Consider the following 14109-nt stretch of genomic DNA (forward strand, 5'->3'; position numbering starts at 1 on the left):
GTCAGTCTCAGATAAACTCTACCAGATGACGGAGGCGGCGGCGGCCGCAGGTAACCACCGACACATGAGCTCTCCTCGCAAACCGAGTAACAAAGCCGCCACACAGGAGAGCGACACGGGCGGAACGTCTGACATGGGTCGAAGAAGAAGAGAAAAGCTGAGGTTTCCCCCGAAATAAAACAAAATCATAATCATAATCATAATCATATTCACTCATTTCCTTCTGTTTCTGAACTCATCCCCTACAACGATGAAAACTAAAGAAAAGTTTCTTTATTGCCAGATTTTTTTTTCTTTCTTTCCTGCTCCAACAAACACATGTTGTATTTTCCAATTAACCTCCAAGTTAATTGCTTCACATGAACTGTTTGTGTGAGTCTCCAGTATCAACACTCATTATCTTATCACAGCAGAAATGACAGCGCGGCAGAGATCGGCGCCAGCGAGCGTCTCTCTCTCTGCAGACACGTCAGTCATATCACACTCAGGAACAAACCTGCTGTGAAGATGATCAATAACATGGACATGTAGACACATGAGCAGTTGTGCTTCTCTGTTCCAGTAGTTGATGCACAGGAGTGATTCAGCACCACAGGGTTACGAACACCTCAACTTACTTCATCAGGCTCTGAATACTGTACACACAATATTAGGATGAGCTTGTGGACAAATGTTGCTTTCAAATATCGGTTATCGGTCTCTTAGGTTAGTAATAATCGCTATCGGTCCTGAAATAGCCAAAATCGGTCGACCCCTAAAACAGAAATCCACTTTCATCCAATAAATTCTGTGTACAGATAAAAGAACAGCACGCTGACCACACACCACCAACACAACAACAACAACAACAACAACACAACAACAACACAACAACAACAACAACACCCCACCAACACAACAATAACAACAACTACACAACAACAACAACAACTACTACTACAAAACAACTACACAACAACAACAACAATAACAACAACAACAACTACACAACAACAACTACACAACAACAACACAACTACAACTACACAACAACAACACACCACCAACACAACTACAACTACACAACAACAACAACACATCACCAACACAACAACAACATACCACCAACACAACAACAACAACTACACAACAACAACAACAACAACAACTACTACACAAAAACAACAACATACTACCAACACAACAACAACAACAACAACAACAACTACACACCACCAACACCACAACAACAACAACAACAACAACAAAAACTACACACCACCAACACAACAACAACAACAACAACAACAAGGAGCAAACCCTTTGAATCATCTGACTGAACCACCCGGTGAGTCCAGCAGCACTGAGGAGGAGACGAGGAGACGCAGAGACTCACGTGAGGACGTAGTTGACACTGACGATGCAGTGAGGTCGCGACGAGCGGCTGTTGTGCACGATGGTGGCGTAACTCTGGACCCAGACCCAGCCGCCCTGCTTGGCCAGGAAGCGGTAATACTTAGTGGTGACCTGACCCTTCACCAGCACTACGGATCAAGAGAGGGGAAGAGAAATCACACATGGTCACTGAGAGAGGAAGAGAAATCACACATGAGAAGAGAAATCACACATGAGAAGAGAAATCACACATGAGAAGAGAAATCATACATGAGAAGAGAAATCACACATGAGAAGAGAAATCATACATGAGAAGAGAAATCACACATGAGAAGAGAAATCACACATGAGAAGAGAAATCACACATGAGAAGAGAAATCACACATGAGAAGAGAAATCTAACCCCTAACCCTAAATCACAGTAAAACTGGATAAATCTACTGTTGGAACGCTGCCCTGCATTTATTGTTATTTCATCTTATTGTATTGCACATAAAACATATGGTGAATATATATATGGTGTGTGTGTGTGTGTGTTTGTGTGTGAGTGTGTGTGTGTGTGTGTGTGTGAGTGTGTGTCTCTGTGTGTGTGTGTGAGTGTGTGTCTCTGTGTGTGTGTGTGTGTGTGTGTGTGAGTGTGTGTGAGTGTGTGTCTCTGTGTGTGTGTGTGTGTGTGTGTGTGTGTGTGTTTGTGTGTGAGTGTGTGTCTCTGTGTGAGTGTGTGTGAGTGTGTGTCTCTGTGTGTGTGTGTGAGTGTGTGTGTGTGTTTGTGTGTGAGTGTGTGTGAGTGTGTGTCTGTGTGTGTGTGTGTGTGTGTGTGTGTGTGTGTGTTTGTGTGTGAGTGTTTGTCTCTGTGTGTGTGTGTGTGTGTGTGTGTGTGTGTGTGTGTGTGTGTGTGTGTGTGTGTGTGTGTGTGTGTGTGTGTGTGTGTGTGTGTGTGTGTGTGTGTGTGTGTGTTTGTGTGTGAGTGTGTGTGAGTGTGTGTCTCTGTGTGTGTGTGTGTGTGTGTGTGTGTGTGTGTGTGTGTTTGTGTGTGAGTGTGTGTCTCTGTGTGTGTGTGTGTGTGTGTGTGTGTGTGTGTGTGTGTGTGTGTGAGTGTGTGAGTGTGTGTCTCTGTGTGTGTGTGTGAGTGTGTGTGGAGAGAGAGAGAGATCATTTTTCCAGGAAGGTAAAACAAACCTAACTCACACAAGTGATGAGCACAGCGCAGGTGGAAGGAGTCACAGCTGTGGACGTGATGATAGAGCGTCTTCTCTATTAGGTCCTGAGGCTCGTAGCCTGTCAGGTCTGCGACCCTGAGACACACACACACACACACACGTGTTCTCAGGGCTCAGTGTTAACTCTTCTTCACATTAACACGTACGCGACGTATCCACGGGCGGATAGAGAAGGAGCACAGTGAGGAACAGAACGTACCGCGAGTCGAGGAAGATGAGCTTCATGTCCAGACTGGCTCGGAACATGAACATGTTGCTGTGCAGCTTGATCTCGGTGACGGCGCTGGGCGGCAGCGAGTGACCCACCGCCACCAGCCCCACGTTCTGGTAGCAGCCGTCGAACGGGGACATGTCCAGGCTGTACTGACGGATCTTCAGGTAGCCACTGCAGTGGATCACCTGGAGGCCGAGAGAGCAAATGCATCAGTCCACACGTCGGTCCAGTCGCTGGGATTCAAACGATAACATCACCAATATCGTGATAATAAAAACACTTGGTGACAGTGACGAGTATTTCAGCAGTAACATCACCACGTCCTCCAGAGTCGCTCACTGCCCCTTTAACACGCGGCTGTGTTCAGTCTGAACGTCAACCATGACTTTGATTTGCCACTATTCATAATTAATAAGTGACCACGACGCCTGGTAAAATCTCCATTATAATATCAACCCACCAAGGTGAAGCTCACAGTAAAGAGACAGAGAGAATTCTGAGCATCTGGTCGAACCATGAGCCCAAAGAAATATCAAAAATGGATCAACCTTGTCGCCGTGACAACTGTCTGACACATTCATCCTTCCAGCACAACGATGCCGCTCCAGCTGTTGGCTTCACCTTCGGGACAAAATCTGAACTTTGTACATAATCTAATAAGGATTATTGCCATTTAATCTTCCTCTCAGAACCGCGGTCACTGAACGTGAACTCTTATTGATTTTGATTTTGATGATCTCGCAATTTCTTTCCTTTTTCCACCGTCCTCAACCTTCTCACAAGCCCTGGTACGATACTTACAATTCATTTATACTCACAATAAAAAAATACATATTATACAACTATACGCTGTGTTGTGTATCACACACCATCATTGTTTGTCGTATTGTATTTGTATTATGTTTTCTATGTCATTGTTTCTATGCAGCATGTGTGAAGTGCCCAAGACAAATTTCTCAATTTGTGGGACGATAAATTAATCTTAATCTTATTTTATCTAATTCTATCTTATTTTATAGAAAACCTATCGTGGTGTTGAATCTGTCAATCACTCGCTCTTTGTGTTGTGATCCTGACTGTATGTACAGTGCAAACATCAACGACAATGGACAGAAAAGAACTACTTTGGCCGCTTAACCCCCAAAAAATCACATAAATAAAACGTACTATAAGTTTTTTTGTTGGATTTTTTTTTGGACTGATTGTTTCAGTTATATCCATTATTTCAATGTATGTAAAATAAATAAATTAGCGGCACATCCGTCCTACTGTACCTTGTAGCCTCCACAGGTGAGACCGGCATTTCTTTTGGCGAGGACACATTTCATTCTCAGGAAGAAGGAGCGCTCCATCTCATATTCTGCAGACAAATAATCAAAGGAAGTTGTTGTTCGTGCTGTATATCATGTACAGTACGAGACGTGCTGGGGTCGGTCGATTACCTTGGACGAAGTGTGAGTGGTAGGGCTGGTGCGCCGTGAGGACGGCCGTCATCTCGTCGTGGTCGGCCGGGTGGATGTACTCGTAGATGCTGTTTCCTGTCAACTCTACCTGTTGAAAACAAACACACGCCTCAGAGCCGAGACACACACACACACACACACACACACACACACACACACACACACACACACACACAAGGCCCTACACACACACACACACACACACACACACACACACACACACAAGGCCCTACACACACACACACACACACACACACACACAAGGCCCTACACACACACACACACACACACACACACACATACACGCACACACACCAACCTGCGACAGGCCCAAATGGACCGAGGCCGTTTCTGAGATGTACATTATTTTCCCGTCCGGCGCGACCACGAAGATGAAGCCGTCCAAGGTCTGAAACAAACAATAAAAGAAACTGTCACTATAGCAACTGGCAACAATAATTTACCTTATCGATAAAATGAATTGTTCTTGTCTTGAATGTTGAGAGACATCAGGACAAAGTCATATTTTAGGAAATAGCAAAACAGTGAGCAGTTTATTAGGTACATCAGCTAACGTAATGACCCACTGACTTGTACCAGTGGGACTCGACCTCGACCTCTGAGAGATGAAGTGCTCCTTTATGAAGCAGCTGATTTGACATATTACCTGTCATTTCATTTCAAATGTGCACACTGACTCTCCATGTACAATTATTGTTACTGCATAGTATTTATATTCTTCTATATTTTGTTCATTTATGTTGCTTGCTTCTTAAAAGAATATTTAGCTGTGCACTTTGCTGCTGCAACATACGACTCTCCAGGGAATATCTGCTCTATGTCGCTCCTCCCTCTCTGAACATCACAGGCCCTCGATCGTCGGCGTGTATTAGTTTGTTCTGCAGTCCTCAATCCTCCGGCCCTGATCCTGACATGAAGCTCTGTTCACGCTGAGCGTCTCTGCTCTGCAGCCGGTGAGCGCTCAGTGTTTCTGCAGCTCGGCTCCATTGAGCTGCTGCTGCCGAGGCTCCGTGCGTGACCAGGAATGTGTTCAGCTCATTTGACTCCTCACCACCGCGAAGGCAACAGGAGGCAGATGGCCGCGGCCGTTAAAGCACACAAACAGCCTGCACCTACATGCGGCTGGAATAGAAATACATGAACGTGTGGTTCTGGTGAAGGTTGGTGTGATTCTAATGAACTATCACGAGTCTTTTCAGTGTTTTGTGTGAACCAGCGGTCAAGTACCTGTAGGAGGTGGGAGCCCAACTCCTGACTGACCCCGTCCAGAGAACGAGTTCGACTCACGTGACCCCACGACTCCCCGAGGCCTGGGAGACACACACACACACACACACACACACACACACACACACACACACACACACACATCACACACACACACACGCGCACACGCACACACACACACACACAGACACACACAGAGGAAACAATGTCGTTAACTGAATCATTAAGCATTTTCTCATTTTACAGTGAAGACGAAAGCAAAAGGCAACAACGTGTTTGAAACTCTTGTTCACTGCAGAGATGTCAGAGAACCCCTGTGCCTGATTTATTGTCTGATATATAAATAACACAAGTTCATAATAGATTCATAATTGTAGTCTCCAAAAAAATATGATCACAACTTTAGGAGTTTAATTATTTATATTTAATTTATATTTATATTTAATTTTTTAGAGTGTAAACACATTTATAAAAATATATAAACTACAATACAGAAAGAAATATGAATAAATCACACTGATTCTACTATGGAAAAAAAAACATCAACATGTTGAGCTCGTGCAGTTTCAGTAAAAGACACGACTCCACATCCAGACTCGACCGGATCGGTGTTCACAGCTCAAAACATGTCCGGGTGTGTGTGTGTGTGTGTGTGTGTGTGTGTTTGTGTGTGATTGTGTGTGTGTGTGTGTGTGTGTGTGTGTGTGTGTGTGTGTGTGTGTGTGTGTGTGTGTGTGTGTGTGCGCGCGCTCCGCAGAACAAACCGGAGCTGATACACACTGAAAACTATCATACATAAAAAGGTATAAAGATAAAGATAAATGTATATAAATATAATTATAAATATATATATATATAAACACACTATTAAACACTTCGTCTAATTTAATCACCAGAACCGAGAACGACCTGAGGAGAAATAAACCATCGGAGGCCTCTCCCCTTTAATAGTCCTCTAGTTATTATTATTATTGTTATTATGATTATTATTGTTGTCTACAACAGCGACAATAGACAGTAACAATAGCAACACGGAGGAGATTATATTAAATAAAATATTGAGCCCAAAAGAAGCGCGGAGCAGAGAGCAGATCACTGAGGCATTTAATAATTCATCTAAAGACAAAACATGATTCACTAATCACCCTCGTGGTACCAACCAGCTTTGTCTCTTATTATTATGATTATTCGACATTATCAGAGCAGTGGTTTCCAGCATTAACTGTTAAAACACGCCATGGACACGGACGTGTTCAATGGACAAGAACTTCTTCTCTCGCGGCACAAATAAAGAAAAATAAAAAGCAACATCAATATGAAACGTTAAATAAATGGATAAATGAATAAAATACATTTTAATAAAATACGTCAATCCTCTTGTGGCTCGTTGGGAGGCCCGAGCCCCGGATGGGATCTAATCGGGATTTTTATTTATTCGTTTTTTTTCTTCCAATATAAAATTTTTTTTTTTTAAATTTAAAGATAAAATTATTTAATTCAAAATAGAATATTAAAACATCTAAATTGCACGACATCCATTGGAGAGGACACGTGAAACAGATAAATAAAAGAATGAATTCAATTTCACAATTCGATTCAGGGAAATAAGAAATAAATGTTCCGTTCATGGTCCAATAATAATAAAAATAAAATAATAAAATAATAATAAAAATAATAATAATAAAAATAATAATAAAAATAATAATTTCGGGCACTTTCATATGTATTGACAGTCACAGTCACGTTGACTGTTATGAAGTGTTGAGAACGTAAATCGAAAAAGGAAAACGAAAAAAGCTCCACGTGGATTTTCATCATCACAAAACGCTGCAGGAACAAAATGTCACACAACGATCAGACATGTTGATCCTCACGAGATGCTTTCACCTTCCTATTACTATACAGAAGCTGTGAAGAGATATTAGCTAATAGACCAGACACGTAATGATCAATACAAACGGGATTTAAAAAAAAAACTAAATCTAATTTGAAAAAATTGATTTTTAAAAAGTGATTGTTTCCTCGTCTCCTGTTGGAGAGAAGTTCACAAGATATCTGAGGTGTTTGGCTGCGGTTGTAAAAAGAATCCACACGGGATGGACAGCCTGGCTGAGGTCAAGGGTCCTGCCCCCCCCCCCTACACACACACACACACTCACACACTCACACACACACTCACACGCTCACACACACACACACACGCACACGCTCACACACACACACACACACAAACACACACACCCACACACACACAAACACACAAACACTCACACACACACACACACACACACACACACACACACACACACTCACACGCTCACACGCTCACACACACGCTCACACACACACACACACACACACACACACAAACACACTCACACGCTCACACGCTCACACACACACACACACACACACTCACACGCTCACACACACACACACACACACACACACACACACGCACACGCTCACACACACACACACGCTCACACACACAATATCATATAGAAAATATGATTTCTTCTCCAAACCACTGCAGAACAAGTGAAGCTCTCTCAGTTTGAAGGGTCACACGTGTCTCGTGGTGCAGAGAGAGAGAGAGAGAGAGTGTGTGTGTGTGTGTGTGTGTGTGTGTGTGTGTGTGTGTGTGTGTGTGAACTGGTGTAAGAGTTATGATTTAATGGAGACAGAGGGAGCAGCCTGCAGGACGGAGGAGCACGAGTCAGATTATCCTTTAAATTATTCAGAGAGCTTGAAAGAATTTGAACTTTTTTATTTCATAAAAACTACTTGAACCGATTCATCAATTATGAAAATAGTCGGCGATTTTTTTTTTACCACTGTGACGTGTGATTCAATAAGAGGAGTTCTTCCTACCACACTGACATTTTACTTTTACTGCCGCGATTATTGTGATATTCACCAGAAGCTCTCATTATTATGGGACCCAGTTACATAAGTGGAGTTGAGTTTTAAAGCGCATCGACTTATTGTTGATGCAACAATATCTACAACTGCTTTAAGAAGTCATCTTCTACGTCTTGAACTTCATTGTTTGAATTATTATTTGGCTACAACAACCTGAACTTATGTTCAGTGTCAATTGTTCTCATAATTTGTGTGTTGAATCATGAATGAAGTATAATACAGATCATATAATTTATGAATATAGATCACGTGTCCTGCTCATATCTTGTGTTAGTTTGACAGTGACTGTGTATTAGAAGAGAAATAATCAAAGAAGTGATATAGTGATTGATTTTTAAATCAAAACACCAGATAACACACACACACACACACACACACACACACACACACACACCGCTTAGATCCTTCTGTCATCACGTTCCCTCCTCCACCTCCACGAGGAACCTCCATCAGATGTGAACATCATATTAAATATGTGCGGCACGGAGGGACATGGAGACACGGACACGCAGGGACATGGGGACACGGAGGGACATGGAGGGACATGGAGGGACATGGAGGGACATGGAGGGACATGGAGGGACATGGAGGGACACGGAGGGACACGGAGGGACACGGGGACACGGAGACACGGAGACACGGGAGAGATCTGCTGCTGACCCCAAACACTCAGGGAGGATAAACTGACAGAATATTTATTCCTCCCATCGTTAATCATATCACCATCTACCTACCTATCCATCTATAATACTGTTTTACTTGTCATCACATATCATAATCATGTTTTCAGTATAACTGCACTGAAAAATAATTCAATAGTATACGAAATAAATGAAGACTATAATACACCAACGCAATATACAACATGAATACACTTATTATTAGAAAAAATGCACATTTGCTTCATTTTTAACCACTTATATATATACATATCTCCATATACATAAAGAGAGATATATTTTCTTGAGAATAATATATGAAGTATAGGCTGAAAATATATATTTTTTAAATCCCACATATTGACATAGGCCATATATATATATATACATATATATATGTGTGTTTATATGTGTATATATATATATGTATTTGTTTTACATTTAAATAGCATATTTTTACTTTTAAAATAGTTTAGTTACCATCAAATGCTACAGATATTTTATACCGCAAATATGTTTTAATCTAAAATCAATAATTAACTACATAAAATATATATAAAATCATAAAAATCGCGCACAAGCCACATTTAGCACAAGGAAATTAAAATATATCATTATACCCTTCATACTGTTACTGTTAAAGTCTAATGACACCACTAATAATAACAACAAGCTACTGCAACATGAAGATGATTATTATACACACACATATGTATATTATGTGACATTATTTCTCTCTCTTACCCTCAGGGAACACGATCCTCATCTTCAGGTAGCTCGTCGTCAGCCGGATGATGGAGGCCTTGTCCAGCTGGGACGTGATGGCGGAGGGAAGCGGCAACAGTTTGGCCAGTTCATAAAATTCACTGTTCTCCTTCTCCCGTCGCGTCCGGGCCGCGTTCTTCGATTTCTCCTTCATCGTGTCTCCTCGGTCCTCTGTCCTCTGTCCTCGGTCCTCTGTCTCTCTCTGCGGTCCCTCACTGGCCCCGGTGTCTCACACCATGGCGGGCCGGTCCTGTCCGGTGCGGTCCCGGAGCTCGTGTCCTCCTCCTCCTCTTCCTCCTCTTCTTCCTCTTCCTCTTCTTCCTCCTCTTCCTCCTCCTCCTCTTCCTCTTCCTCCTCCTCCTCCTCTTCCTCCTCTTCTTCCTCTTCCTCTTCTTCCTCCTCTTCCTCCTCTTCCTCCTCCCTCTCCTCTTCCTCCTCTTCCTCCTCCTCCTCCCTCTCCTCTTCCTCTTCCTCCTCCTCCTCTCGGCCTTTACAATCCTCGGCCGCGGCGGGGACACGTTCCCATGTTGTCCAGATGTTTGCCTCCTTCAGGCCTCGTCTATCTCCTGGACTCTGGAGGATTCGAGGTGTCGTCGGGCCTCAGCCCATCACCGCCCGGTGATGAGGAGCTGAGGAGACACCGCGAGGACACGTGTTTCAATCTTTAGAACATAAAGTAAATATTCACACACACAGTTCCTTCTCTCACCTCAGAAGACGGTTCGTTAACACGCCCCCTGATCTGGACCCTGTGCGGGAATAACCTCCTCCTCCGCCGCCACGCGCGTCTCTTCCATCCCTCAGTGATCTGTGATCTGGGATTTTGATGTTTTATGGATCTGATCAGCGGCACAAGGATCTGAAGACCCGCCCACTGACTGCGGGGCAACTCCGCTCCTATTGGACGCCGGGATCCTCTGCTCGCTCAGCCATTGGCTCCGCCCACTGGGATGGAGACGCGGCCCACGAGGAGCGGGGATTGGTCCGAACTGGATCGAAAAAAAATCACAATCAGAATCAGAAGCCGGTGGAACCAGAACATGTTACACAGAACTCCTCTGAAATATACGTCACTTTTTAAAAAACAGTTTTCTATATTAATAAAAAATGATATTTAGTCAACATACCTGAAGGTTATTTCTCTTTCTGTGAAACCTTCTCTTTCAATCGGCTTAAATATTACACCTCCACTAAACTTCATACAGACAATTTTCTTAATGCATTTTTTGAATTGTTAAACCTGCAACCAGATTCAACTGGACGTGTTACACTTGTTAACAGTGGAAAGAAACTGTTTTCATATTTGGTACATTGAAGTTGACACATTGGCAGAAGCAAAACAAACCATATTTTCTTCATTATCAGATTATCTGTAACGTGTGATGCTCATAACTTGAAGGAATTGTTTTTCTTTTCAACAAATGATGTGCGAATGAACGAGTCTCCACGTTGGAGTCATATAGACAGTAATATGCTGCTTAATGCCCCAAACACATATGTTCATGTCGTCAAACGAACAAATATAAATGGTTTTAATAATGTCCTGATCATTGAGGGATCATATCTTCAAACCAACTTTGTCCTCTACACTTATAGAATTAGTCTAATTATGTTAGATCAGGTTATTTCTTTTTCTAAATTCCCACGTTACCTACGGTTCCCACAATGCAACTGGGCCACTGGCAATATGGGTTTGCTATGCTAGTGGTGGCCGAAGAAGTCTGGAACCTTCTCAATCAGAGACGAGGTTCGACAGAAAAACTGAATTTCAAAGTGGTTTTTCTTTCTCTTCCTCAGCGTCTGATTGGACACGTCTGACGTGTGGAGGAGGAGATTCACGTGATGGAACAGTTGGGTGACTCCTGACTGAAGTTCCTGTGGTGGTGGGAGAGAATCATGTTTCACACACCTGCACTGAAAACTGCAGCAGATTAAATAAATAAACTCTGTCAAGACTTTTTTTTTCCTGTTTCACTCAGCGAAGACACTTTGATACAAACATCTTACCTCCTCTCCGGCAACAGCTGAGATGGTTTCTGTTCGTCCGTCCAACTCTTGTGGACACGATGTCGCTGCGGGAATTTCTTTGAATTTGGTACAAACGTCCTCTCGGACTCAGGCGTGAACTCAGAGGTCAAAGATCACGGCAGTGAGCCGACCTCTGTCTCGTGAACACATCTGGCACAAACTTGAACTCAAAAGATGAACCGAAGGCCGAGGTCACCGTGACAACACAACACATTTGAGACCATAACAAATTTTGACTTAATTTTTTTTTTTTAAATAAAAAATCTGTCAAATTCTTCACCACAGTTTTTTCCAATCTTCCTCCCGTTGTTCTGAATGTGATATGTCACGGACGCCAGGAGGGAAATTCATTACGTCTGGCAAAAAACGTCCATTTGGATTAAAGGATTAACGGATTCGATTTCGGTGGTCAAAGGCCGGAGGTGAAAGGTGAAGGTCACGGTCACTCCACAAAACACATCTTTGCCCACGACTCTCCTCGTGTCCAAGGCTTCACCGCACAGATCATATACGTGTCTGGACAGACACGATGTAAACTCTAGTTTAAGTATCGCGTCCCGACAACAGGCTCCTTGTGGAACTTGAACCCGAACCCTAAATCTCCCCATGTGCCGGGGGGTCGTGGTGTCGAGGTGTCGAGGTGCTGACACACAGAGAACAATCGGGTCGTTTCAAGGTGGTTTTATTCATTTATTTATATTTCTCAGGAATCTGTTTTGTTATTTTTAAGAAGAAATAAATTCTGACATTTTATACATTTCATTTTTGGATCAATATTCCGTCTCTGGTCAGTTCATCAGATGGTCGACCGAGTCGTACAGGTCAGATAACTGCTGTGGCATCATTCTGTGAAGCTGGTTCGTGATTTGATTCTCTGGGTGGAAACACTGTATGACTATATTGTGAACATAGTAATAGTGAACAGTCAAAAAAATATGTAGTTGTGAATCTTATCCTGGGACGTGGCTTGTTTCTTCTGCAGTCGCCTCTTGTCATGTGTCTTTACTGGAATCTTTTGAGAAAATGTTGTGGAGCTCAGTTTTCCCACTACAAACCACTGCAGGGCCGCTTCCTACACTGGATGTGGCCAACGAGTGAGTGGTCTTTGGTGGACTGGAATAAAGAAAAAAAACCTAAACAAGGATTCAACAAACAGAAGCATCCATCGGACACTTTACTACCTTCAGGTGTCAGATTGCCTCAAGGGAACAGTGTCCGAGTCCCCGTGTGCAGAGGCAGAATCTGGGGAAATGTTCAATTCGGTCAATTTTCCACAAAAGTTGGCTGTAAAATCAGAGCTAGAGCTGAGACTGTGAGAAAGGGTGCGCTGTTGTTTCTGTTTTATAGAATTCTTCAAGTTGAGACTGCAAAGAACCAAAAAAGAGGACAGAGTTCTAAGCGAACACCATGATCGCAGATCAGCGTCAGTGTTTAACACAGTGACCGTGTGCTTCCGTCTCGTCACACTCGTTTTTGTTTAGTCCCTGAGCCGAGGCTCATGTCGGCCACCGAGTCCGACACCTCCGTGTTGACCTGGGCGGCGATGCTGGCGGGCGTCACGTTCAGGTGGATGTCGTACTGCTGGTCCACACCCAGGTAGCTGTCACTCATCAGGTACAGTGTGTAGATGAACCTGAAACCACAAGTCACATGCATCAGCAGGACATTTACACGTGGACACAGAGGGTAAAACTACAGTGTCCAGCTGTTCTATGAAATGACTGAGCCGGGAAACAGGAAACTATATTTGCGAGTTGTTTTAAAGATGACATCGTGCCACAAACAGGGAAGAGTAGTCGGACAATGTTAAGAGACGCGATAAGGGCGCTGTCACACCTACAGTACCCTGTTTGGTCCGGACCTTTGGACTTTTCAATTTGGTCTGAAACCAAAGAAGTTGCAGGTGTGAACGTTTCCTCGGACCAATGGACCAACATCTGGTCTAACATCTGGTCCAACATCTGGTCCAACCAAAAGAGGTTGGTCTCGAGTCCGGATCACACTGAACCATGGTTTGGTTCGTTCGCAGTGTGAAAACAAATTCTTTGGATGGTTCAGACTGTCGGACCAATTACAGGAAGTTGAGGAACCAAAACCAACCGGATCAAATGTTTACAATGTAATGAAAACACAAGCGTTGGTTCGGACCTTCGACCGGACGTTCAAGTGAGCAAACGCTCTAACGCATCGTTGGGTTTTATCTTGATATGATT

The 14109-nt window shown here is 43.2% G+C and overlaps 2 protein-coding genes across 3 annotated transcripts in view; both read right to left on the bottom strand.

Annotated features, from left to right (window-relative positions):
* Positions 1–10195, bottom strand: part of sim1a (SIM bHLH transcription factor 1a) — a 17222-nt gene extending 7027 nt beyond the window's left edge. The window contains exons 1-8 of one of the 2 annotated variants that reach the window (XM_035640791.2): positions 9848–10195; positions 5520–5602; positions 4591–4680; positions 4251–4359; positions 4083–4168; positions 2794–2993; positions 2563–2669; positions 1376–1523 (exon numbers count right to left, since the gene is read on the bottom strand). In XM_035640791.2, coding sequence (XP_035496684.2) covers positions 1376–1523; positions 2563–2669; positions 2794–2993; positions 4083–4168; positions 4251–4359; positions 4591–4680; positions 5520–5602; positions 9848–10022 — 998 coding nt within the window. In that variant the 5' untranslated portion in view covers positions 10023–10195. Of the gene's footprint in view, positions 1–1375; positions 1524–2562; positions 2670–2793; positions 2994–4082; positions 4169–4250; positions 4360–4590; positions 4681–5085; positions 5338–5519; positions 5603–9847 lie in introns of those variants that run through there. The other variant, XM_035640811.2, reaches the window with a different exon arrangement.
* A 2367-nt stretch (positions 10196–12562) lies between these two features.
* The window catches only part of ascc3 (activating signal cointegrator 1 complex subunit 3), an 89102-nt gene continuing 87555 nt past the window's right edge, over positions 12563–14109 (bottom strand). The window contains exon 42 of the mRNA XM_035643535.2: positions 12563–13529. Coding sequence (XP_035499428.2) covers positions 13358–13529 — 172 coding nt within the window. The 3' untranslated portion in view covers positions 12563–13357. The remainder of the gene's footprint in view (positions 13530–14109) is intronic.

Source organism: Scophthalmus maximus, chromosome 1, assembly GCF_022379125.1.
Source record: "Scophthalmus maximus strain ysfricsl-2021 chromosome 1, ASM2237912v1, whole genome shotgun sequence".
Classification (NCBI taxonomy): Eukaryota; Metazoa; Chordata; class Actinopteri; order Pleuronectiformes; family Scophthalmidae; genus Scophthalmus; species Scophthalmus maximus.